General features: G+C 35.5%; 2 protein-coding genes across 2 annotated transcripts; one reads left to right on the forward strand and one right to left on the reverse strand.

Annotated features, from left to right (window-relative positions):
* The first annotated feature begins 278 nt into the window (after positions 1 to 278).
* On the forward strand, positions 279 to 16,709 carry LOC110671299 (kinesin-like protein KIN-12E). The gene is given in 22 exon segments (XM_058148558.1): positions 279 to 910; positions 1,272 to 1,427; positions 1,518 to 1,601; positions 1,809 to 1,928; positions 2,565 to 2,678; positions 2,879 to 2,971; positions 3,283 to 3,372; positions 3,504 to 3,574; positions 3,683 to 3,757; positions 3,887 to 3,974; positions 4,217 to 4,275; positions 4,642 to 4,705; positions 9,772 to 9,837; positions 10,036 to 10,194; positions 10,317 to 10,421; positions 10,729 to 10,964; positions 11,548 to 11,617; positions 11,698 to 11,754; positions 11,848 to 11,904; positions 13,954 to 14,013; positions 14,116 to 14,195; positions 14,536 to 16,709. Coding segments are annotated over 22 exon segments (4,161 nt in total). The 5' UTR covers positions 279 to 625; the 3' UTR covers positions 16,508 to 16,709.
* Positions 16,710 to 18,792: 2,083 nt separating this feature from the next.
* On the reverse strand, positions 18,793 to 22,634 carry LOC110671285 (uncharacterized). Its single transcript, XM_021833704.2, has one exon. It carries the CDS (start codon positions 22,109 to 22,111, stop codon positions 19,028 to 19,030), a length of 3,084 nt encoding a protein of 1,027 aa, XP_021689396.2. The 5' UTR covers positions 22,112 to 22,634; the 3' UTR covers positions 18,793 to 19,027.
* Positions 22,635 to 27,252: the final 4,618 nt, after the last annotated feature.

The raw sequence follows: 27,252 nt of genomic DNA on the forward strand, positions 1-27,252 counted from the left end.
TTAGTTGAATTGAGTTGAGTTGAGTTGAGTTGAGTGTTATTATTGGCATTTGAGGTCCATTTAATAGAGAAATTATCACATAATAGACAGAAGGACTTTTCATTAACAAAATCAATGTTTAAGGACTAACTAATATATTTTTAAAAATAAATGAATTAAATAATTAATATTCTCAAACTTTAGGGTCAAATAGTTATTTACCCTTTAATTAACCTAATAACTAAAAATTTGTTCTTTCTTTGATAAGCACGACGCCACGTTCGAATAATCGGACAGATGGACAAAGTGCCTCTCCAAACTTTCAAACCAAAAACTCAAACGGTCACCAATTTTGAATTTAACCCATCCGAACTTTCAATCGAAACCTTTCTCCACCGTCCGATCATCCCCGTCACACATCCTCATTTTCCCTCAAAAACACTTGATTTCAAATCTCTCTTGCTTTCCCTGTCTCTCTCTTAAAATTTTCTCTCATCCCAAACAGCTTACAGCTCTTACTTTCCGTTCAATTCCCTCCCTAATCTCCCAAATTCCCTTGGTTTTTTCATTGGCTTCAAACCCTAAATCTGCACTTCCTCTCGCCACTTTTTAACAAAAAGGAGGCCGAAATTTATTCTGTGGGAAAATGCCGTTCATTTCCGAGGCGGCGAGTGCAATCAAAAGCCGGTTCGGTTTCCATAACCTCTCTACTTCCGAAGTGGCACCGGCGACGGTGCCAAGCCCTCCAGATCTGCTGAAATCGGTGTCTCGAGAGAACTCCAGCCTGTCTCTAGTTGCCGCGTCGGCAGTTCGGAGTATAGGTGAATGGGAGGATGATGCTGACGCAAGCAGTGGATCAATGGCGCAGCAGCAGACTCAGAGCTTTGAGTTCTGTGAGGATCCGTCTTTCTGGAAGGATCACAATGTGCAGGTAAGTAGAGGTTTTAGAAGTGCTTTTTCAACTTTTGGTAATTAAGCTTTTGCTGTTAAAAGTTGGGGGAAAAAATCCCTATGCTAGCTTTGCCTTTTTGGTTTTGCAATTTGAGTCGATTTTACGAGTATAAATTTATCTTGGTATATAATTGAATACAATTGCTGAGATAATTACAATGTTTAGTATTTTTTTTCACTGAAGTAAAGATGATATTTGGTTATTGAAGTTAAAAGCAATTAATTGCTGTTCAAAATGTTAATAATAGCTTGTCTGCATAAAGGCGTAAAGTAAACCAAATTTATGGTTCTTTATTACTGATCATGTTTGCTCTTTTTTGGCTTTTTCCAATTTATGGTAGGTTATTATCAGAATACGTCCACTGAGTAGTTCAGAAATCTCTCTACAAGGACATAGCAAGTGTGTTAGGCAAGAGAGCTGTCAGACAATCTCTTGGACAGGGCATCCAGAGTCACGTTTTACCTTTGATCTCGTAGCAGACGAGAGTGTTAGCCAGGTAGATTTTACAATCAGTTGGCTCTTAATTATTGATGCCATTCTCAATTGCCTTTATCATTTGGTTAGTTTTAATTATGTAATTTGACAGGAGAAACTGTTCAAAGTGGCTGGATTGCCGATGGTGGACAATTGCATTGGAGGCTATAATAGTTGCATGTTTGCATATGGCCAAGTAAGCATTCAACTACTGTTTTAAATTTCCTGATCCTCTGCTTCACTTCATCAATTAAAAAAAAAAAAACTTTTTCCATGACTGTAGAGCTTTCCTTAGTATGGCAGTGGTGAGAAAATAATTGAATATGGTTAGCAAATTCCATTTAGTTATAAAATTATCTTGTACTAAATGTCAAATCTTAACAGTCTACATTTACATATGCAGACAGGAAGTGGGAAGACTCATACAGTGCTTGGAGATATTGAGGGAGGCACTAGAAGACATAGTGTTAATTGTGGAATGACCCCAAGAGTATTTGAATATTTGTTCTCCAGAATCCAGAAGGTCTGTGCCTTTCCACTTATGCATGCTGTTGAAATATATGGGCGTTGTATTTCTTGGTAGTTTTAGTATTTCTATGGACATGTTCTCTTTTCAATTTACTTAAAGTTTAGAAGACCTTTCTTATCCAAAATCCTTTATGCTATGATCAACTCAATAGCATTGATAATCTAGCCTGGATAATCTGTTGAAACTACAGAGTTCTTAGTACTAGCCTAGTTTGGATAGTCTTTGGGCTAACCATTCTTTTTAGTTATGAAGTGTGGTTTCAACTTCTAGGTGGCAGGCATGTTGTATAAAAAATAATTGTAATTATCCTTTTTTTCTTTTTTGGTTATCATGAGGTGCATTTAAGTGATTTCAAATTAGTTGTTTTGATGTATGATACGTAGAACATATTTATTTTTGTTGCAAATTAGTAATGTTTCTCTACATGAGTTAAAATTGCCTTTTGCTTCCATATTCATATAACAAAACTGTTGATGGAAAGCTGAATGTAACTTGTCATTTTCTTTCTACTTTTAAGGGTAATTGTCTCATATATCATAGAATTTTGTATTTTTGTAATTTTATTTTCATTAGTTTCTTGTTCTGGTGCAAAAATCTAATTGCAATGTTCAAAAATTCTTTGTATGACAGGAGAAAGAAGGTCGAAAAGATGAAAACTTAAAATTTATTTGTAAATGCTCATTTTTGGAAATATATAATGAGCAGATACTTGATCTTTTGGACCCATCATCTAGTAATTTACAGGTATGGAATACTTTGTGAAGCTTTTAATTATGCATTTCAATAATTTATTTCCAAATATTAGTAATTTCCTTTTATATGTTTCTAAAGCTAGAAAATATTGAAAAGATTCTCATTTCACTCTTACTGGTGTTAAGGAGTCATAGCTATTCTCTCCATTCTAGTTTATGGTGAATGATGATGGTATTGGTTGCCTATTGTAGATAAGAGAAGATGTGAAGAAAGGGGTTCATGTAGAAAACCTTAAGGAGATAAAAGTTACAAATGCTCGAGATGTGATTCAACAACTTATTCAGGTACCCTTATTGGATGTGGTGTTTTATATTAACCAAGTAGCTCTATTCATGTCACTTGTTTGAGGGCTTAATTTTCTTATATACTCTCCCTTGCCTCTTGCCTAATGCCATAGGTAACCTGTTGCATTTGCATCACCTCTCACCTTAATAACACTGGAATTGACCACATCTCTATTTTTGGGTTTATAAGCATTTTTATTTTTATTTTTATTTTTTTTATTAGTAAAAGAAGTCATCTATTCTAAAAGTTTCATAGGGAATAAAAATATTTCTCCAAAAATAAACCCAAAACCATGTTTTTGTGTTTTCAGGGTGCATCTAATAGAAAAGTAGCGGCTACTAACATGAATTGTGCAAGTAGTCTTTCTCACAGTGTCTTTACATGTATCATTGAAAGTAAGGTTAGTAGGCTTTTTTTTTGTTTTAAATTGAGAATATTTGATACAATTTTTCTAATGATTTTTTTTTTTAAATTTTAATACTTTGTGTTTAGCTGATTTGATATGCATTCTGATTGAGATTGTTTTGTTAGTGGGAATCTCAAGGTGTAACTCACCACCGTTTTGCACGACTCAATCTTGTTGATTTAGCAGGATCTGAGAGGTACTATGATGTGGAACATAAGAGTGACATAATATTAAAGGAGGCAAGAATTATTCTATTAAACTTGTAATCGATTCTTGCAAATAATTTGCATGTGCATGATCACAGGCAGAAGAGTTCCGGTGCTGAAGGTGAACGTCTCAAGGAAGCTACTAATATCAACAAGTCTCTTTCAACATTAGGGTGTGTTGTTCTTTCTTTTCATTCTTAATTTGTTCAATCAATAAAATGTTTCAAGAATTTTGTTTTTGGATATTTTCATTTAGCTTCTCAATCAACACATCATTTTATTGAGTTGTTTGATGTTTGCAGACTTGTGATTATGAACCTTGTAAGTATATCCAATGGAAAGTCACTCCATGTCCCTTATCGAGATTCCAAGCTTACATTTTTGCTTCAAGTAGGTTATGAAAAAAGTTTAAAATATATTTATTGTTTCATTTAAAGGATGGTTATTGTGGATATATGTGGCTTTAAATTATTTGCTTATTCTTAACATGTCTTTAAGGCTAGTTCATTAAAGTTTTTGAAGTACTAGCCTTAAAGAATCTAATTTGAAAAGTTAGAGTTTCTTGTATCATCATATGGCCTCCTACAGTACATAGTTTTATTTAATAATATTTTTTTGTCTTTTCTTTTCAGGATTCACTGGGAGGCAATTCAAAAACTATTATAATTGCAAATATTAGCCCATCTCTTTGGTCAGTTGCCATTCTACTTTTTAAGATTATTTCTTTTAGATTTTTCTTGGCTGCGTATGTAAACATAAGATCAGATTTTTCCTCCGCAAAAGATTTTGCGATAAAAGAAATGACCTATACAAATTAAACTAAAAATATTAAGAATAACAAGTTTTTTTTAAGATAATTTTAAATCATTCGAGTACATACACACATGCAGACATACTTAAATCTCCCTTAATATTTTGACAAGTATGAAATAAGGAGGTGATGGATTTTGTTATGAGTTCTAAGCTACAAGAGAAAACTTCAATTTTTTCTTCTTAACTTTGACGAGATTGTTATATTTACTTTTGGGGATACTGTTCTATTTTGCTACCCTTGCAGCTGTTCACTGGAGACATTAAGCACATTGAAGTTTGCACAACGTGCGAAATTCATTAAGAACAATGTATGTTTTCCATACTTGGCAATATAATATGCATCATTGTAGCAATGTTAATATATGTTATGGAAAGTCAATCATTATATTATTTCTGTGCATATTCTGTATTCTGTATTCTGTATTCCTATTTAGGATTTCTTATTTAGGATTTCTTCATAATTAGTATAACACAATTATAGGAATCAATTGTATATAAATACCCATGTACAGATTAATTGAAATCAATGGGAATCATCTCTTTCTACATCTCTTTCTACATGGTATCAGAGCAGGCCATCTAGGGTGACTATTTGTTCTCACCACCCAGCTCAGGAGAGACCTTGGCCGCCGATCGGCCGTTTCGATTCCGATCAACATTGCCAGCGTCGCCTCAATCCCCTCATTTCACCACTGTGTGCTGTTGCCTGATCCAGTACACCATTAAAGGACTTCTGAGGTTTGGCTCTCAGATCCTATTTCGGTATTTACTTGATTTGTGATTTTGAATTATTTTGTTGCTGTCAGCACTTTGGATTAGCGTTTCGGTTAGTTTCTTTGTCTCAACAAATGGCAGACAATAAGAATGTTATTTCTGATGTGATTCCGATGATGACTAAGATCACGGAACACAAACTTAATGGTTCAAATTACCTGGAGTGGAGTAAGACTGTTAGGATCTATTTGCGTAGCATTGATAAGGATGATCACCTTACTAAAGATCCACCTACTGATGATACACAACAAACTTGGCTAAGGGAGGACGCCATTGTTTTTGCGGCTTGAACTCGATTCACAGTGAGGTAATTAGTTTAATTAATCACTGTGAATTTGTTAAAGAATTGATGGATTACTTAGATTTTCTGTATTCTGGTAAAGGGAATATCTCCCATATTTATGATGTTTGTAAGGCATTCTACCGTCTTGAAAGAGAATAAGTCTCTCACGGCTTATTTTATGGATTTTAAACGGTATATGAGGAACTTAATGTATTATTGCCTTTTAGTTCGATGTTAAAGTTCAAGCAGCCCAACGGGAGCAACTGGTCATTATGAGTTTTCTGCAGCCTTCCTTCGAGTATGAGATCGCTAAATCTCGATTCTTTCCAGCTCGAGATTTCCTCTTGCATGAAACATTCACACGGGTCCTTCGCATGCAGAGTACCCAATCTTCACACCGCCAAGAGTGCTCTTATTAGCCGTAATCCAAATGGACAATAGGGTAATAGAAGAGGAAGTAGAGGAGGAATTACAGCAAATGTATAATCAGCGTAATGGAGAGGCTAGTTCTAATCAGACTCAAGAGGAGTCATTTGTTATTATTGTCATGAGCCCGCCATACAAAATATAATTGTCCACAACTTCAGAGGAAAATCAGCGATCATAGATGGCAAATATGGCGCAGAGGATTCTACAGATCTTCCTCCGAGAAACTGCTTGGTATCTGCAGAGGATTTTGCACGCTTTTCCCAAAGACGTGCATCTCTAAAGCCTACCAGTTCCCTATCATCGCGATCACGAGTCGTAAATCCACTACATGCCTTGTGTCTTCCTCATCCAAATGGGTTATTGATTCTCGTGCAACAGATCATATGACAGTAATTCTAGTCTTCTATCCGCTTCACCTAATCCCACTTCCTCATCACATTTTTGCCGATGGTTCTACTTCTTGTGTCATGGGTTCTGAACCGCAAACTGATTTCACAATTTCTTTCTCATCTGCTTTGTGTTTACCAAATTTCTCTTTTAATCTACTTTACATTAGTAAACTTACTCGCACCTTAAATTGTTCTATTTCCTTTTTTTCCGATAAGTGTTTGTTTCGTGATCTTACGACGGCAGATTATTGGTAGAGGACGTGAGTCGTGGTCTCTACATTCGAAAATCATGTACCGCGTCGCTTATTTGCTCCAGCATCAGAACACCTCTTGAAGCTCATTGTAGATTGGGTCATCCTTCTTTGTCTACCATGAAGAAGTTGTGTCCTCGATTTGATCTTTATCAAGACTAGAATGTGAGTCGTGTCGCTTGCAAAACATCATCGCTTGCCTTCTCGTGTCTAGAGTCAATAAACGGCTTCATCCCCTTTTGAGTTAGTTCATTCGATGTTTGGGGTCCTTGTTCATACTTCTAAAACTGGATTTCGTTATTTTGTTACTTTTGTTGATGATTACTCTCGTGTTACCTGGTTATATTTAATGAAGAATCGTTCTGAGTTGTTTTCTATCTTTTGTGCCTTTTGTAATGAAATCAAAACTCAATTTAATATTTCTGTGCGCATATTAAGAAGTGACAATGCTAAAGAATATTTTTCAGTACAATTTCAGTCTTACATGACACAAAATGGCATTCTTCATCAGTCTTCCTGTGTGGATACCCCATCCCAAAATGGTGTGGCCGAAAGAAAAAATCGGCATCTTCTTGAGGTAACTCGTGCTCTTCTTTTTCAGATGAAAGTTCCTAAACACTTTTGGGCGGATGCAGTTTCTACGGCATGTTTTTTGATCAATCGTATGCCGTCTTCTGTCTTTAATGGGGATATTCCTTATACCGCTTTGTTCCCTACAAAATCTTTGTTTCCTGTTGAACCCTGTATTTTTGGTTGTACTTGTTTTGTACGTGATGTTCGTCCGCAGGTTACTAAATTAGATCCAAAGTCTCTCAAATGTGTCTTTCTTGGGTACTCCCGGATTCAAAAAGGGTACCGCTGTTTCTCTCCTACTCTTAATCGTTATCTTGTTTCTGCAGATGTCACATTTTTTGAGTCCACTCCATTTTTTTCTCAATCATCTGTGTATGAGAGTCAGGGGGAGGAGGATGATATCTTAATATATACTGCCCAATCAATGTCTAGTCCTCTCTCACAGCCTGTTTTTTCTGTCTCTAGACCTACTCGGCTTCTCGTTGTTCATGTTTATTCCAGGAGATTGGAGATTACTGACTCAGATCCTCCACCAGCTACTTCGTTGGGAGATCCTGTACCTCATACTGATCATGATTCTGATCTAGATTTACCCATTGCTCTTCGTAAAGGTAAACATTCATGTACTTACCCTATCTCTTCTTTTGTTTCTTATAATCAATTGTCTTCTTGTTCTCGGTGTTTTGTTACTTCTTTAGACTCTGTTCCTATCCCTAATACGGTTGGTGAGGCACTGTCTCATCCTGGCTGGTGTGCTGCTATGAAAGAAGAAATGGAGGCTTTAGATGCTAATGGTACATGGGAACTGTTGTTTTTGCCCACTGGTAAGAAAGCTATTGGTTGCAAATGGGTATTTACAGTAAAGGTAAATCCTGATGGTTCTGTGGCTAGGTTAAAAGCACGCCTTATAGCAAAAGGATATGCTCAGACATATGGGGTTGATTACTCTGACACTTTTTCTCCTGTAGCTAAACTTACTTCTGTTCGCTTGTTTATCTCTTTAGCAGCTACATATGATTGGCCCCTGCACCAATTGGATATCAAGAATGCTTTCCTTCATGGTGATCTTCAGGAGGAGGTGTATATGGAGCAATCACCTGGGTTTGTTTCTCAGGGGGAGTTGGGTAAAGTTTGTAGGCTTCGGAAGTCTCTTTATGGCTTGAAACAAAGTCCTAGGGCCTGGTTTGGGAGATTCAGTGAAGCAGTACAGGAATTTGGTATGCAAAAGAGCAAGTGTGATCACTCAGTATTTTATAAACAATCTGAGGCTGGTCTAATTCTCCTGGTAGTCTATGTGGATGACATTATCATCACTGGGAGTGACTCTGCAGGTATTTCATCTCTTAAAACCTTCCTCCAAACCCGTTTGCACCAAAGACTTGGGATTATTAAAGTATTTTTTGGGTATTGAAGTTATGAGAAGTAAGAAGGGTATTTTCTTGTCTCAAAGAAAATATGTCATCGATCTATTGACAGAGACAAGAAAATTAGGTGCTAAGCCTTGTAGTGCACTAATGACTCCAAATTTACAACTGTTAGCAGGGGATAGTGAGTTGTTTGAAGATCCAGAGAGATACAGGAGATTGGTAGGAAAATTGAACTACCTTACTGTCACTCGTCCTGATATTGCTTATGCCGTTAGTGTGGTAAGTCAGTTTATGTCTTCCCCAACTGTTGCTCATTGGGAAGCCTTGGGACAAATCTTGTGCTATCTGAAGGGAGCTCCAGGAAGAGGTTTGTTATATGGTAATCATGGGCATTTGAATGTTGAATGTTTTTCAGATGCCGACTGGGCTGGATCTAAGGTTGATAGGAGGTCAACTACTGGATATTGCGTTTTTGTTGGAGGAAATTTGGTGTCTTGGAAAAGCAATAAGCAGAGTGTAGTTTCTCGATTTAGTGCTGAATCCGAATACAGAGCCATGGCACAATCAGTATGTGAGGTAATGTGGATATTTCAATTACTAGATGAGACAAGTTTTAAGACCCCCCAACCTGCGAAATTGTGGTGTGATAATCAAGCTGCTCTCCATATTGCTTCTAATCCGGTATTTCATGAGCGGACCAAACATATTGAGATTGATTGTCACTTTGTTCGTGAAAAGATTCAACAATGATCATCTCAACAGACATATCAAACCGAGAGCGAGGAGATATTTTCACAAAAGCTCTGAATGGAGCTAGGATTGACTACATTTGTAACAAGTTGGGCATGATTAACATCTATGCTCCAACTTGAGGGGGAGTGTTATGGAAAGTCAATCATTATATTATTTCTGTGTATATTTTGTATTCTGTATTCTGTATTCCTATTTAGGATTTCTTATTTAGGATTTCTTCATAATTAGTATAACACAATTATAGGAATCAATTGTATATAAATACCCATGTACAGATTAATTGAAATCAATGGGAATCATCTCTTTCTACATCTCTTTCTACATATAGGAAAGAGGGATATGGTTCTATTTTTAAAGGGTCCAGTGGAAGGTTAAAACTCTTCATTTAATAAACTCTTCCATAATTTTCCTATGTTTTTTTGTGCATTAAAAATTTTAAATAAAATATGAAACTATTCGGTGGGGCTATTCATAATATTATCAGTACTTCTTATGCCTTTTAACTTTTCCAGTCACTGCTTAATGAAAGTTATTTATTACTGCGCTGTCCATTAGGCAATTGTTAATGAAGATGCATCAGGAGATGTTATTGCCATGCGAATGCAAATCCAACAGCTTAAGGTATTTTGCCCGATTTGAGATTCTCTTCTGAAGTAGTGCACCATCAAATGGTGATGCTAAAGGTTTTCTGCAAATAGTTTACAATTTGTTTAATGCATTTAGTGCAATGCAACTTTTTCTTTTATGAAACAGTAGTCTAGGTAGTTTACATTCATCTTGATCCCTGGTAACCATAATCTGAATTGATATTGTTTTCAGAAAGAAGTGTCCCACCTACGGAATTTAGTCAATGGGGGAGCTGAAAATCTAGATAATGATACTTCAATTATAAGCTGTGCAGGATCTCCAGGACCCTTTAAATGGGAAGGGCTTCATGGATCATTTAGTCCATTTGTGTCTGAAAAAAGGACATCTCAGGTATCCACTAGTTCTTAACCTGGGGAAAAAAATCTATATAAGATATGTCATTTAACAATTAGCTTTCCTCTTCTTCTTCTTCCTCCTCCCTTTTTTTTTTTTTTTTTTTTTTTTTTTTTTAGAAGAAAGACTTTGAAGTTGCCCTTGTTGGGGCTTTTAGGAGGGAAAAAGATAAGGATATTGCATTGAAGGCACTGGCAGCTGAAAATCAAGCAGCTATGCAGCTGGTATGTGCAAAACAAATTCTGTCTAGGTTTTATAGTTGGTTTGATTATTACGTACTCAAACGTATTCAACTGAATGCAATTATTTTTTACATTTGGACAAACAGCAAGAATGAACAATTCGAAATTTTAAAATTGATGAGAACTCGTCAGATATCAGATGCTATGATTTGACACAGTTTCATCAATTATTAATAAACTTCCAATTCCAATTCCTATTCTAATTTTTAATAAATTGTTTCATCAATTATTAAGATGCTGTGATTTGACAACGTTTTGTCAAAGCTAAATTTTGGTATTTTGGAACTAGGCCAAGCAAAGACAGGATAAGATACAAGGTCTAAAAATGAGGTTACGATTCCGAGAAGCAGGAATCAAACGGCTATAGGCAGTTGCTTGTGGAAAGATTTCGGCTGAGACATATTTGTTGAAAGAAAAGGAGGAGCACCTGAAGGAAATTGAAGTTTTACGTACCCAGGTGGATCGGAATCAAGAAGTTACAAGATTTGCTATGGAAAATTTGCGGTTAAAGGAAGAAATTAGAAGGCACATACTTTTCATCCTCTGACTCTCTTCAGCATTTCTTTTGTCTGCCTTCCACCCTTTCCCTTCCTAACTTTGTTTATTTGTTCTTTCTTTTCCTCTCTGTTTTCCTAAGTATCACTAGAGGCTGAAAGCTATCATATATTTGCTGTCCTTCCTGCAAAATTCAGCTTGATAGTTGACAGTCATATATGCTTGAACTAATATTTTACCTTAGAAAATTGGAGATGGAAGCTACTTTTTGTTAAGATTAGAAGACCAAATTTCATTAATTAACAACTAAATATACTTCCAAGCATCTTTTTTTCTAGCTTTGACAAAAGTTTCCAGCTTAAAGTTGTAGATATGGGTATATCTTAAAGCATTGGAATAGAAATTTAATGCCAGCCTAGAGTTACTATATCATGTGATCTTAATATTTACTTGTTTGTAGCTTCTTTTTCAGAAGAACACATGTCAACGATATAAAATGTTAGTTGTCAATTTTCTACCTTCTCAAGATACATAGGATTCATCTGAAACATTTCTATCCAAATGGCTGTGCTGTTCTATTAAATTAAGTGTATTGATCTGATCTGATCCACAGATTGAAGTCATTTTATGAAGAAGGTGAAAGGGAGATGATGAGTGAACAGATCAATGTGTTACAGAACAAGGTGTAAAATTTAAATTTTTTCATGTTTGAACCTTTCATTCACAATATCCTCTCTGAAATTTTTTCTGATTATACATGTAGTTGCTTGAAGCTCTTGATTGGAAACTTATGCACGAATCAGATAGCTCGGCAGTTCAGGTTCTTCACAAGCTTCATTATGGACCTAGGAATTGAATTATTTAATAAGAGTATTCTTGTTTAACTTGAGTTTTGGATTTCTTTGTGCTACAGAAAGCAGATGTGGATGTGAAGGCAGAAGTTCTTCATGATCCAGAAATTTCTAATAAGGTAAAAACCTGGTTAACTGGTTGTGTTTTCAAACACATTATGTTGCACTGCTCGTTTATTCTGCTGCATCATTACTAATATTTCAACATTGCAATCAGTCATGTTAACTAGCTGGAACAGAAAATGATTAAAGAGCTCTTAATTTTATGGCTTGTAAAAGTTCAGTGATTCATTTTTTAAACCCCTTCCTTTACCGACCTTTTCTCCCCCTAAAATGACAGTTCTTTAATATGTAGTTGTTGGAATAGTATTTTAGTACCTATTTTTAAAAATAAAGGAGACATACAGAGTTGCTCAAACTATAGGGGAATTAAACTCATGAGCCATACTATGAAGTTGTGGGAGAGAGTTGTGGAGCATTGACTACGTCATGATACTTCTATGTCTCTCAATCAATTTGGTTTCATGCCCAGTCGTTCAACTATGGAAGCGATCTTTCTCATTAGAAGCTTGATGGAGATATATAGAGATATGAAGAAAGATCTACACATGGTTTTTATTGATTTGGATAAGGCTTATGATAGTGTTCCAAGAGAGGTCTTATGGAATGTGTTAGAACAAAAGAGGGTATCTATTAGGTACATACAAGTATTGAAAGATATGTATGAAGGAGCAACTACTATTTGTGCGCACAGTGGGAGGGGACACAAGAGATTTTCCGATCTCAATTGGATTACACCAAGGATCAGCCATAAGCCCTTACCTTTTTACATTAGTTTTAGATGAACTGACGAAACATATACAAGAGAGTATTCCTTGGTGCATGATGTTTGCGGATGATATTGTTCTGATAGATGAGACACGAGAAGGAGTCAATAGAAAGCTAGAACTTTGGAGAAGTACTCTAGAGTCAAAGGGTTTTAAGTTAAGTAGAACGAAGACAGAATACATGCATTGCAAGTTCAGTGAAGGTCAAACTGGTGATAGGGAAGGAGTTAGTTTGAATGGAGTGATACTGCCCCAAAGTAATCACTTTAAATATCTAGGTTTAGTCCTTCAAGTAGATGGGGGATGTGAGGAGTATGTTAGTCATAGGATTAAAGCCGGATGGTTGAAGTGGAGACGTGCCACGGGAGTTTTATGTGATCGTAAGATTCCCAATAAATTGAAAGGAAAATTTTACCGTACAGCCATACGACCGGCTATGTTATATGGTAGTGAGTGTTGGGCACTGAAAGAGTCGCATGCATCTAAGATAAGAGTTGCAGAGATGAGAATGTTAAGGTGGATGAGTGGCCATACTAGACTAGATAAAGTCCGTAATGAGAGTATTAGAGAAAAGGTAGGAGTGGTACCAATTGAAGATAAGTTGAGAGAAGGGAGATTGAGGTGGTTTGGTCATGTGAAGCGTAGATATACGGAGGCTCCAGTTAGACAAGTAGAGCACATTAGGTTAGAGGATAGAAAGAAAAAAAGGGGTAGACCTAAATTGACTTGGAGGAGAGTAGTACAATATGATCTAGAAGCATTACACATTTCTGAGAATTTAACCCAAAATCGTTCAGAGTGGAAAAAGCGAATCCATATAGCCGACCCCAAATTTTTGAGTTAAGTTGGAATAGCATGTTTTCAACATTAGTTTTTCCTCCCCATGAAATATAGAATTGCTTAAAGCTTTAATTAACTAATTTGTGACGTTTGCATCTATAATGTGACATTTAATTAGATAATTCCTTAGTAATTAATTATTGTAATTATTTTTTTCCATTTGTTTTATTCTCCCCTTTAAAATGGCATGAAAAAGCTATCCTTCATGCTTTCTGCCTCTCTGTAGTGTAAATAACTTAGGAAATGTTTTGAAAGATTACTCCTAGTTCTAAATATGGGGTCTACATGAATGGGGCAGTTGTTGACCCATGCTTTTGCTTTGAGATTAGGATATTAATTTATTCTCAATAGTTACATTTTTATAAGTGTTTGACTAGATTTATACTATAAATATATTCTCTTAATTTCATCACACAGATGACAGATCAACCAAAGGTAGTTTACTTTGGTAATAATTAAATTGAGGTTGTAAAGATAAATATGATATTCCTTCAAATGCAGGAACCAGGAACACCTTGGCGCTCTTCAATTAATGAGGAGAATGAATTCCTTCGGATGCAGGTATACTTTGTATTTCTTTGTGCACGACAATTTACCCAATTCACCTTAAAAATTGCTTTCATTTGATAGAGAAGATGTAATCAAAATTGTATTATGTTAAAGGCTATTCAAAACAAGGCAGAAATTGACACACTCCACGAGAAGTTGGGCTTCTGCCTTGAAGAGAAAGAAAAATTGGAAAGGTAAGGGTTTTTTTTTATTTTTTATTTTTGTAATCTTTACATTTACATTCCTTCTTTTAACACATTTTGATGATAGGAATTTCATCTTAGGTTTAAATATTACCAGATATGGTATTTAGTTGAAGGAGACATGAGTTTTCCAATACAAAACAAATACACTTGTGCTTGTAATGTTCTCAAGTAGTGTTCTTCCATTTGACTTCAACTGAGAGTCAAATTCGAGACCTAGAGTATGAGATATTGAATAACCCTGGAGATGACTCTAGTGCCACTGAGCTACAATTCATTTGTATTAGTGTTTATTTTCTAAACTATAACAAGATGTCGTCTCATTTTGTAGGCATGCCAATGATCTGTTAACTAGACTTGAAGAAGAGAGATCTCTTAGGGACCTAAAGAAAGGAATACAGCAAATTGAGATTTCTCCTTTGTCAACTGTTGCATCAGTTATTAATGATCATGGCCAAATGGAGCTCAAAACAATGGTTGATGCCATAGCTGCTGTAAGTCAAAGAGAAGCAGAAGCTCATGAGAAAGCAATCACACTGTCAAAAGAGAATGATGAGCTACAATTAAAGCTAGAAGCTTGTGTTGAGGCAAACAATGAATTACAGATAAAGTTTAAAGCCCTAATAGAGGAAAAAAATAGTCTCGTTGAAATGTATGAACGAGCTGCTTCTGAAAATAACCATAAAACTTTGAATGAAGCTGATAGTACTGAGAAAATTGACATGGAAGTCGATAATAATGGCATGGAAACTGTTGTTAACAACCTAAAGCACCAGCTTATGGAAATGCATGAAGAGAATGAGAAATTGATGGGTTTGTATGAAAAAGCTATGCATGAGAGGGATGAATTCAAAAGAATGCTTTCTTCCAGTAGACAGAACAGAGTTGAATATAGAGAACTTGATTGCCCAGAAAAGCTTGTTGAAGTTGATGGAGGTAAACATCCCGACTTGTGTGTGCTTCCAATGCACCCTGAAGCAAATGGATTGGAGGAAAATGACAAGGTATCTGCTTTAGCTGATGAGACAAATATTTATGCTGAAGGAGTTCTTTTCTCCGGCTCTGATGATGTGCTCAATGGACCTAGCCTATTTCATGGGGATTGTCAAGTGGAAGTAGAAAGTCAGACTGGTTCTGTGACATTTGATGATTCAGAAGCAGAGCCATTAGATCTGACTGCAGTCAAGGTTTCAGATGATCTAAATGTGCTTAAAATGAAGCTGGAAACAGCAGAGCAAAAGGTTTCAGATTCTGTCAAAACCCTCACAGACCTTGGTTCACTTGAGAAAGCTTTTGGGGAGTTTGATAAGCTTTGGAGGGAAATTGAAGCAGCAGAAGGGGGGTTTCAGGTCAAGCAGCAAAAGTATAGATCCTTGGAACTCCTTTCTTCAGAAATGCAAGAAAGAAAAGCTCTTGTAGATAAGAAGTTGTCAGCGCTCAAGTACTCTCTGTCAAACTTTTCTCAATCAGTTGTTTACTTTGAACAGCGAGAAGGTCGAGCAAGGGCAAGGGTGAATGCTTCATCAACTAACCTGGACCGACAAAAAGAGGAATTGGCCTGTCTTCAAATCTGCAAAGGTGAAGTTGAGGATGCCTTGAGGAAGACTCAACACGCTGAAGTTGAGCTAAGAGACAACCTTGCGATTTTGAAAACCAGACTTGAGGAAGAGAACCACAGGCAAGAGAATGAAAAGGTTCTGTTTGCCATAGATAACATTGACAAAGTAGATACCTCAAGGAAAACTTGGCATTTAGGAGGTAAAGCAACTGATTTGTTGAAGTCTGAAGAAGAGAAGACCAAAGTGCAAACTGAGATAAAGCTGTCCCGAGAGAAACTTCGTCTCGTAAGAAGTGAGCTTGAAGATTTGCACAAGAAGTCTGCGAAGATAGAGAATGAGATGCAAGCTGTCCAAATGGACATACAAAAAGGGTAAAAGATCGTGGAGGAGATGGAACTTGCATTGCAGGGTGTAAACCAAGAAAAGGAAACTCTCTTGGAGATGGGAAAGAATGGAATGTCTGAATTTCAAACTATGATTCTTGAATATCAGCAGCATGTGTTTGATGTAGATTTGAAGGAAGTGGAGATGAAGATATTAGAAGAAGAATTGCTGCCAGAGTTAAGAAGAATAGAAGAATTGAGAACAGTAAGGGTAGCAGCAGCTGAGAAGGTGATAAAATTGATGGAAGACAGAAGTTGCTGCTTATCTGAAAAAATGGAAAAAGAACTGTTAAATGTTTGGGCTTCACTGGTTGAGGCAAAGAAATTATTACTAGGGAATGGAAATTCAGATCACTGTTAGCTGTTTGTTTAAATATTGTTTCATTCACATCTGTACAGAAAGGTCACTATCTTGATGTCCTGTTGATCACATCTGTTCATGTTTTGTAACTGGGATAGCTCAGGGTTATGTGTGTAGTAACCAGGCATTTCTTCTACTGGTCTGAACTGAACCAAATTAGAAAGAAAAAGTAAATCATTCAATTCAGTTTAATTTGATTTAATTTGTTTTGATTTCATTTATTAATTTGAATTTCATGTTAGGTTTTTTTTTTATAATTTATTTTGGATTCATTTCAAATGCAATTTCATTATATTTTCTATTTTAAAATTTAATTTGAAATGTAATAATAGTTAATTGAAAAAAATAAGTTATTTAATTTGATTTAATTTTATTGATTTTTTTAAATAAATCAAACTGAATAAACAGAATTTCTTAAAACAAAAAATTAAATCAAATTGAACCAAATTATTAAGAAACTAAACTAAATTATCATTTAATCACAAGTATTAATCATATTTACCTGTACTTATCATCACTTATGAGTTTTGCGTTACTAATTATTTAGGGTAGTTAAAATTATTGTTGAGAAAATCACCTTTTAAAATATAATTAGAGAGTATAAAAAAATAATTTAAAATTAAATTTGATAATTTTAATTACAAAAATACTAAAATAATAAAATAATTTTTCCTAAATTATTTTCTCAATAGCATTTAAAATAGTACTTATATTCAGAAAAATAGTTTTAATTCTCTAATCTCAATTTCAAATAGGCATTTAATAGGTTTACTAAAATCATTCTAGCATGTGAGTTGAAAGTTTTTAAAGGATATATAAATCTGATGGGCGTTAGATATTCAAGCCATGTAGAATTTTCAACACACCCTTCACCTTTCTCTGCAACTAAGGCTTTGATACCACAATGAGCCTTTAAGTCAAACTTAAAAACTAGCTCGTGAGTTGGAAGTCCTTAGATATTCAAATGTGAAACTTTTCACATGGCCTTCTATATATATATATATATATATATTGAATTTAAATATTTTATAAAATTATTAAAATTTTAAAATATAAATTAATTAAAAATATTTTTTTTATTAATTATTAATTAAAATATATAAAACTAAATGGATTGGCTATTATTCGAATAGTATCAATTAGGTTTAAAACGAATTCAGATAATTGATAAATTTTAATTAAATTCGGACAAGGTGAATTTTTCAAATACCCTACCCTTTCTATTCCCTCTATCCTATCTCTGTCTCTGTAAAATCAACCTGTCTCTCTGTCTCTAACTTCTCTTTCCATAAAATCACAATGACTAAATCAACAAAATTTACAGAACCATCCAACAAATCCAGAGACTAATCTAACAAATCCACAAAAACTAGATAGATTAAAGTTCATCCAAAAAGGTCAATAAATTCTATTAAAGTTGAAAATTTTTCACAATAAAAAAAAAACCTAAATTCAAAAAAAAAAAAAAAAAAGCAAAACCAAGAAATACCTCAAAATGGGACTGTTTTGAATCCATGCCCTGTTTTCTTCCCATTTTCCTTTTAGCATGTCTTCCTTTGATTTGCTTGAGAAGGAGGCTTCTAGATGAGGGGTGGGTTTTGTTGGTTTGTAAGAGAGAGAAAAGGCACTTCTGGGTTCACTACAAGCTTGGTAGTTCCAATAATTAACGAGTCAACAGCATTAGCTAAAACTTTTATCAAAACAAAATCGATTGCATAAAATCCATTTTCAATATGAACAAAGCTTGCTCCCTTTTAGTTCAGTTTCTTGTAGCTGAATTTCATGGCAGGCATGCATATGAAGACCACGAGTGTCCAGGGGTTAGAGACTCGTATAGAAGATAAAGGAAGAAAGATGTATAATGATGGATGGATTATCATACCTCATTGTACAGAACATTGAATTTGCAGATCAGACCAATGAAAAAAAAAAAAAAAAAAAACCCGGCTTGCCCCTGGCTTTCTCTCTCTCACTCCTGTATGTTTCATCTTTTACATTGTCTTGTTGAGTTGGCTTTGATTAGATCCAAAAGCTGAAAACAAAGACCATCAGGATGGAGCATTACTAAAAATGCTGACATTTTAATTGTCATGATGGATGTGAAAAACCTGCCACATATTACTAGCAAAGGCCGTTTCAATTTTTTTTTGACGCATCTTTCTACCATCTCAGAGTAGTAGCATACACACAATGTTGTTAATGTAACAAATCAAAATCGACAACAACAAACAGGAGATATTACCAACAAATGATAACAAAGCTTTTTTTTTTTTGTGCATCATTAGTTAAAAACAAAAACTGAACCAGGAGCTCTCTCTTATTATTAAAACAGTATCATTCTTGAACAACATGACTTAAAACAAGATCTCCACAATTCACTTCCAGGGAAAGGGATTAAAGTTTTAACCAACAAAGAGACCATTAATTATTCCGAATTTTTGCACCAACAAGAATACGAGGTGTGACCATACAGTGTCTGCAATTCACGGAAAAGATAGTTTAAAACTAGTTTAACAAATTCTACACTTTACGAGCCAATGTCCTCTGTTTAGTAGCATGCTGGACTACTTTCTCCTCCACAGGCAAGCCCTTCCGTCGCCTTACGGTATTGATGAGCTTTCTTGCTGTATTAGGTAGAACGCTGGAACCATCTCCAAACTCTTCAATTTCCTCTTCTGTTTTTGGTACAAAGAAAGGATCCTCGGGAAGTGCTTCCCAATGGCTAAGAACAAGGAGAGCACTTGCAGCTCCTGAAGTCCATCTTCTAAGCTCATCAGCAAAACCAAAGCTCTCAGAAACTGGGACATATGCGTGAACTGTGAAAAGTGGAGATCCTTCTTGCATCTCCTCCTTCAAGACCCGAGCCCGTTTCCGATTAAGCACTGCATACATGGAGCCCAAATATTCAGTTGGGGTGTTCAACTCGCAAAAATACATTGCTTCAACAAGCCGAGGTTTATTCTGAATTACAGCTGCTCTACATGCATCCTTGACAGCTGTCATAACCTGTCCAGTGAAGATGCCATACTGCTCAGACTGTTGATTAATGTCAGACTCATCAGACTGCTCAGCTAACGGAGATATGTAAACATCAACCACAAATGCCACTCCCCACATTTGTTCATCACATAAAGGTCCAGCTGCTGTTGCAAGTTGGAATCCAGACACTACGCTGTTCTGAAGACTCTCTGCTTCCATGTCTAATGCTTGAGTTTCTTCAGAGGATGTGTCGGCAGGTGTATCACCATCACTGTAATTATCAACTAAGCCTAATCTTTCAGATACATGAGGAGAACCCCGTACAAGAACAGATAAATCATTGCTCTTGCTTTTCAAATCTGAAGTGAAGAGGATATTAGGGCCAACCTGTCCTGGACCAAGTGCCCAAATCCTCCTAAGAAATTTTTGCCACTTAAGTTTGTATTTTTCAGCCCGATCCTTGTCAGTCTCACTCCATGACAATATTTCACTTTCGACAGCATCCATTATGTGTTTTTTGATTCCTTCAACTGAACTCTCATCTTGTAAAATGCTTGAACCCTGCTTTTGCACATCTCTATTTGTCTGCCCCAGCTTCCCGCCAATGATATCTCCAAGAATATCGGCACTTTCATCCAGCACCTTGGTTAGTGCAGGTGGAAGTCTCATGACTTGCACACGAACATCACACCTTCCATTTAGTGTTGTCTTCTCCACATAATCTGAGCCCCTTCTCAGTGATTTCAGATTATCTAAAGCATTGGAAGTGTGCCCCTCGATGGTCTCCTTATAGGACACAAGAGGTGGAGAGACTTCCAGGCTCACCTTTGCAAATCTCTCCTTCAAATCCTTGATGCACCTTTCTAGGTGAACTTCTCCAGCAGCAGCAAGCACATGCTCCCCTCTAGAAGAAACAGTTACTTCAACAAATGGATCTGCCCGGTTCAGAAGCCTCAGACCCTTCATCAGGGCAGTCATATCTGCTGGATCAGATGGCTCAATTGCAACTCTTAAAGTTGGGGAAACCTGGAATGCCATGCTAGAGAAAGGCCAACAGTTTCTTGTGGATGAAAGAGTTGCACTTTTTAAAATATGTTGGCCGAGGCCTCGGATTGCCACAACATCCCCTGCTTTTGCAGAGGCTACTGGTTTCAAGCCTTGACCCATCATGAGATACAATGAGTGCAACTCAGCATCCTGCACATGCTTCTGCATTGACTCTCCCCTCAACGGGTCATATAATGCTGAAAGCACAAAGACTCTTTGTTGTGAATAAAGAACCCCACTAAAAATTCTTGCAAATGCAAGGAAGCACTCATCTGACTCACTGCTTCCATTTTCATCACTGTAATTATTCAAAATCTCTCCATTTGGTCCCCTTTGAGGTAGCATCTTTGTTGGTACTGCAAACATTTTGGATACAAAGGCAACAGAAGGTGCTTCAGGGCTGGAATCACAAATCTCAACTGACTTTCTTACAAGATCTGCCTCTGCAATAATACTTGAGTCAACTGCATCATACAAAACCTCTCTCTTGGGAAGCAAACGTGAAATTCGAAAAGACTGGGCAGCAATTGGATCTGGTATGCACTTCACAACCATTGACAAAATTGCATCAGACAAGGGAAGCCAGCGGCTCACAACAGCTTGAAGCACAATCTTTGGATCCTTATTCTGAAGTTCACGAGGTGGCACATGCAAATTAAAAGACTTAATGACTTTCTCAAGTAAACCTTTATTTCCATCAGGCTCTAAGGCTGACTGGTAAACCTGCCACAGTGGCTCAAGCACAAACTGCACAAACATAGGCCGAGCCTTACTTCCTCCTTCCACTCCCTTCTTCCCCACAATCATCTTAGTCTTGGGATTGAAATACTTAGGACCCCACAAAGCCTTCTGCAATGCAGCTGAACTAGCTCCAAGCTTTGAAGCATAAAATTCGGCAAACTCACTAATACCAAAACCCCATCCATCCAATGCACACACAAATGCCACATTCCCCTTCTGTGGTTGAAAGGTATCCTCTTCATCATCCTCTATAAACTCAAGATTCTCATAATCCACTTCACCAGATGGCCCCGCAAGTAATGAGTCAACATCAGAAAGATATTTCTCAGACTTATATGTACTCATGATCCCATTCACCTCATGAACAATCCTCAGCAACCGGTTATATGCTTCCATGGGACTCAACTTCAACTCATAAATCAACCTATCAATCTTATTAAGCACTAAACATGGTGTGAGCTTCTCAATCCAAGATTGACGCAAAACAGCATGCGTCTGTATATGAACCCCCTCAACAGCATCAACCAAAATCAATGCCCCATCACTCAATCTGGCTGCAGTAGAAACCTCACTACAAAAATCCATATGACCAGGGGAGTCTATGAGGTTTATTGAATAATCTTTATAATGTAGAGCAATTGAAGAGCTCTTCATTGTTATTGCACGCCTCTGTTCCTCATCAAGATAATCCATAAACCTAAGCTTCCCTGCCATTTTCGGGTGAAGCAGACCACCACCAGTAGCAGCAATCAGGTGGTCGGCAAGTGTTGTCTTGCCATGATCAACATGAGCTAATATGCATATATTTCGGATTTTGTGGGCATCAAAATCACCCATTTTGCCAAAACTGTGTATAAAAGTAACTACAACAACAAACAAACAGGCCTGCCCAATTAAACAAAAAACCAATTTGGCAACTTCTCTGCAGAAACCAAAAAATCGTTGAAATGGCAATATATCCCAATAGTGGCTATATGAGGAAAATTGAGTGTATAAAAGGGAGAGGGTTTTGATGTCTGTTGGGTTCTTTTCTGTGGAGGATAGGGCAGACCCTTGATGTGGTTTTCTTGATTTCTCTATACAATCTTGACTGGGTATTTGAAAGCATAATAAACATATCTAACAGAGAGGTAGACAAAGCGCGAGAGAGAGAGAGAGAGATACCGCAGCTATGACTGGCTTTACCGCAGTTGACGAAGAGAAGAGAGGCGAGAGGCTTCGGGTTGTCTCTCAGACACCAAGCGGGAGGCAATACAAACGGTGGCAAGGATGTTTTAGGGCTTGTTAGGATATATGAAGTTCAGGATATGAGAAAGCCCATTCGCTTAATGCATAATTTGCTATTTTGCATCTTAAATTTTACTTCCCAAATCCTTGAACTTAAGAATTGCATAAAATTTTGCATCTTAAACTTCAAAATTTTACTTATTAAACCTTAACAAAAATTTCTAAATTTTTCAGATTAAAACTAATAATTTTTTTGTATCGTGTATTGCATGTTATCTATATTTACCGTACAAACAAACTTGTAATTTATTTTTTTTATGTAATTTTTAAAAAATTTTCATATTAATTAAATAATAAACTTTAAAACAAAACTGATGAAATTAATTGTATAGACTGCTCTTGAATAATGATAATTTTTAAGTATTATATTGTAATTCTCCAATATGTATACATACATATATATGCAAAAACAATTTAAATTAAATTTATTAGTTATATAAATGTAATTATTTGTAAATTATATATAATTATAATTTTCATTATTATAAAAAAATTTAAAATATATTATATGAAATTTTTATTTTGATGTGATTTGATTTAAATCCACATGACTAAAATAATCCCACTTTGCATAATTCTCCATGATAGATTCTCCTTTATGAGGTATCACATTTGTTACCAGGCATGTATATTATTATTTGTTTAGTATTTATTTGACATTGAGATTTTAAGGCTAAAACTTTTTTCTAGGGAAAAAATATCATTTTAGATGGTGTTGTAAAAAATTATTTTATTATTTTAGTAATTAAAACTTATCGAATTTAATTTTAAATTATTTTTTAATATTCTCTAGTTAATATGTTTAATAAAGAGCTTTTTGTAACAGTTGTTTTAACGATAATGTAACACTCCCGTTTGCATAGCTTGGTATATTTCATTGTTCCGGTGACCGGTGTCGATCCGGATAATTAAGGGGATTAGAACCACACTTAAGACAACTAGAGAAGCCATAAATACAAATAATTAGTAATGTTCAATTAGTTAAGTATAAATAAGAAAAACAGAATATAAGAAGTTAAACGAGCCGAGAGTCACAGCGATGGGTAACCTTCTCGGGAAGGACTGCGAAGTCGTTTTAAACTCAAATTTTGAACTGTAAAATGTGACGCTGCGGTCCTTAGGACCTTTACGAACACATTAGAAAAGAGAAAATCATGAAAAAGGACTGTTAAGTCAGTCAAATAATTAGGTCAGGGAGCCGGAAGAAATATTGAATTATTTGCAAACCGGGATGAACCGGCGAGGAACAATTTGGTCAATTGACCCCGAGAGCTGACTCCTGACCTAACTGTCAAATAAAATCGGAGAAAAGAAAATTTCGGAGTCGGAAATTAAATTAAAGAACTAATAAAAAAAATAAATAAAAAAAAGAAAAAGAAAAAGAAAAAGAAAAAGAAAAAGAAAAAGAAAAAGAAAAGGTGTAGGGAGATGACATCATGCATGATGTCATAAAAGTAATAATTAATAAATTAAATTAAATGGGATTTTGGGGTCTTCCATAAGACAAAATAAATAAAGAAAGGAAAAGAAAAAAAAATAAATTTCATTATCTTCTTCCCTAGTTGTCGCCTCTCTCTCCCAAGCTCTCTCTCAAACTTTTCCTCCATGAAAGCTTATTTTTAAGCTTCCTAAATATTAATTCCACCATAAATCCTTTTATTTTCTTGAAGAAAAATTATAAACAAATCTTGGAAGGAAGATTAGAAGGAGAAGAATTGAAGAAAATTGAGAGGAAGTGAAGATCAAAGACTTCATTTAAGGTTAGTAATGTAAACTTCAAATTTTTAGTTTAATTAGTGTATGTATGGCATCAAGAACTTGTAAATAAACTTAAAATAAAAAAAAAATATGTGGGGAGGACCAAACTGAAATTTCAGCCAGCTTGAAGGGGAGTATGATTTGCATGGTTTGATGGATTTGAATGAGTATATAAACCCCAATTAGCTTAGTGATTATAGTTAAAAGCATTAAATGTGGTTAAATACAACAATTTAGTAAGTTAGGATTTTGAGACTTAGGGTTTATGAACCAAAAATGTGAGAAATGAGTAAATGGTGTCTTTAACCTATTGTGAAGTGAAAAATGGTCATTTGTGACCAAATGAGTTGTGTTGGAATGGTTGGAATTAAAGCTAAATTTGGAGGGAGTGTGGTCATGCTACTGGCAGCATGACCAAGTTAGCTTTAAAGGACCAAAAATGAAATTTTACAAGTGAAATTGATATGGGACCAATTGGGGATGAAAATAGACATAAAATGACACAATTTTCATTTAGGAACCATACCCAAAAAGTGACCAAAACCTAGTGAACAAATTGACCAAAGTTGAAAAAGTGCAGGCTGCCCTGTACAAACTGACCAAATGAACAGTATTTGTTCATTTAGTCATAACTCGAGCTAGGCAAATCCAAATGATCTGAAATTTTACCAGTGGTTAGCTGAGATATAGACCTAAAACTTTCATGAAGAACACAAGCCCAAATTCTGCCAGCAACCAAGCCATTTGGCCACCCCAAGTTGGTAACCCAAAACTGCCAGCACCAAAATTGCCCAGAAAATCTGGGTTGTGTCCAATCCGGCAGCCATGGTTCAAATGGCCATAACTTGAGCTACAAAACTCCAATTGGAGTGATTCGAAAAGGAGAATAAACTTAAGACAATAGGGAACATTTTATATGAAGAAATGTTTGCCAAATTCTAAAAGTAGAATGACCAATGGAATAGTGCAACTAGAGACACCAAAATTGAAAACTTGACAATTTTGCCTAAAGGACTTAAGTTTTGAGAAAATAACTAAAACCAACAAATTTAATGACCAAAATGTGGCATGTGGGTGAAGTTGGAGTTCCCATACCTATTAAGCCTTAGAAAGTCAACAATTTGACTTGAATAGTGTAGTGAATAGTAACCCAAAATATAAAAACTTCGATAACGTCGAAATTAGCACATTAAAGCTAGGTAAAAGTGAAGTTAAATTTATTTTTGGATTTATGCTAAGTTATGGTACTGAAACACTATGAAACTGTGTGTTTCAGCTGAAAAAGGCTTGGAAGCTCTGAGAGACTGAGTCAAGGCCTAGAGGCGACTCACGTCAGGTCTGTGCACAATAATTCTTGTTTAAATATTTTATTATCAAAATTTGACTTCTTTGATTAATTATGTACTGTGTTGCCATTTTATAATCGCAAACAGGACTTTGGAAATTGATCAGATTTCTCATAAATTATTTAAATAAATTGTTTTGAATTAATTTTGTGTTCACACTTAGCTTGACAGTATCACATTATTCCTCCTCCATTTATGGGGTTGAGATCGTTTATTTTCCTCCCTCTCTGGCTTGCTAGTTGAGGAGATCAGATGAGTACTCATTAGCTAGCTAGCCACCTCCCTCATTGATTTCGATTAGTGAGGTTGTAGATTGCTTTGTCGTGGTGTACAACACGGCATTGATCAGAAATTTTGTGTCATGGCTTAAGTTGTGTATGATTTTGGCAACACTGTGTTTAATAAATTATTTGACTAAATTGTGTTATTCTGAGTTTTGATAATTGTGAAATGTGATTGAGAAATATTTAAATTGTGTTTTGGTAATGAATGATCTATGTATCGTATTTTAAATTTTTATTATGCACTACTGAGTATTTTTATACTCAGCGATAGCTTATTTTGCTGTCGCAGATAAGAGTAAGGAGAAAGCAGCAGAGTGAGTTGCTATTGAATTGATGACTACACCGGTCTTTTTGTACGGGTATTATTTTATACCCTCATAGTTAATTTTGATGTAAATATAGAAATGTTGTATGTATCAATGTAAAGTTGAGCAGTTGTAAAATAAATTATAATAATATTATTTTTGGATTTTCTTCTATAAATTAATATTTGTACTTGTGAATTTCATACTTTATGCCTTGTGAATGAAGTTATTAAATATTTTGAGATAATAAATTTTGATTTGGATTGTGAAATTATTTTGAAGTGAAGTGAATTGAATTGAGTTGATTTGAGATTTATTGGAGGTTGGGAGTTGAGAAAATTATTGGAAGTGTTTTTTTTTTCAGGTATTTGAAGAACTGTTTTCTCCAAATACAAACAGAACTCTGTCAAAATTTTTACAAAATTTGCGGCAAAATTAAAATGGATAAAAATTTTTACTAGTATTTAAACTTTGAATAAATGGTTTTTAATTCCTACCAAAATGCTCACCACTTCCAAAATGTAAGAAAATTGTTTTAAAATCCCTTGTAGGGTACTTAATGAGTTATTGGTAGGTGAAGTTCGGTAGTTCATTAAGTATTCTACGGGATCATGTTATGCCTTACAGAGGGGTAAGTTGTGACATTTTTTAGTGGTATCAGAGCATGGCTTTTCAATAAATTTTGACTATGTGTATGAATATTTTGTTGATAAGTACAACTGCTCAAGTGTCTTTAATTGATATATATGACGTATTTACATCATGAATATGTGTAACACCCTAGGCAAATCCCACATCGACAAAACACGGGAGAGATGCTGGGTTTATAAGTTGGTGGTTCGTAACCCCTAGTGACGCGTTTTAAAACCGTGAGGCCTTCGGTCCAGAGCGGACAATATCACTAGTGGGCCATTACATTTGTGGTATCAGAGCCGCTCCGTGTGCAACCTTGAACGATGGTGGGGCAAACCTCAGCGAGGACGCTGAGTCCCATAAGG

The sequence above is a fragment of the Hevea brasiliensis genome, chromosome 6, assembly GCF_030052815.1.
Source record: "Hevea brasiliensis isolate MT/VB/25A 57/8 chromosome 6, ASM3005281v1, whole genome shotgun sequence".
Lineage (NCBI taxonomy): Eukaryota > Viridiplantae > Streptophyta > Magnoliopsida > Malpighiales > Euphorbiaceae > Hevea > Hevea brasiliensis.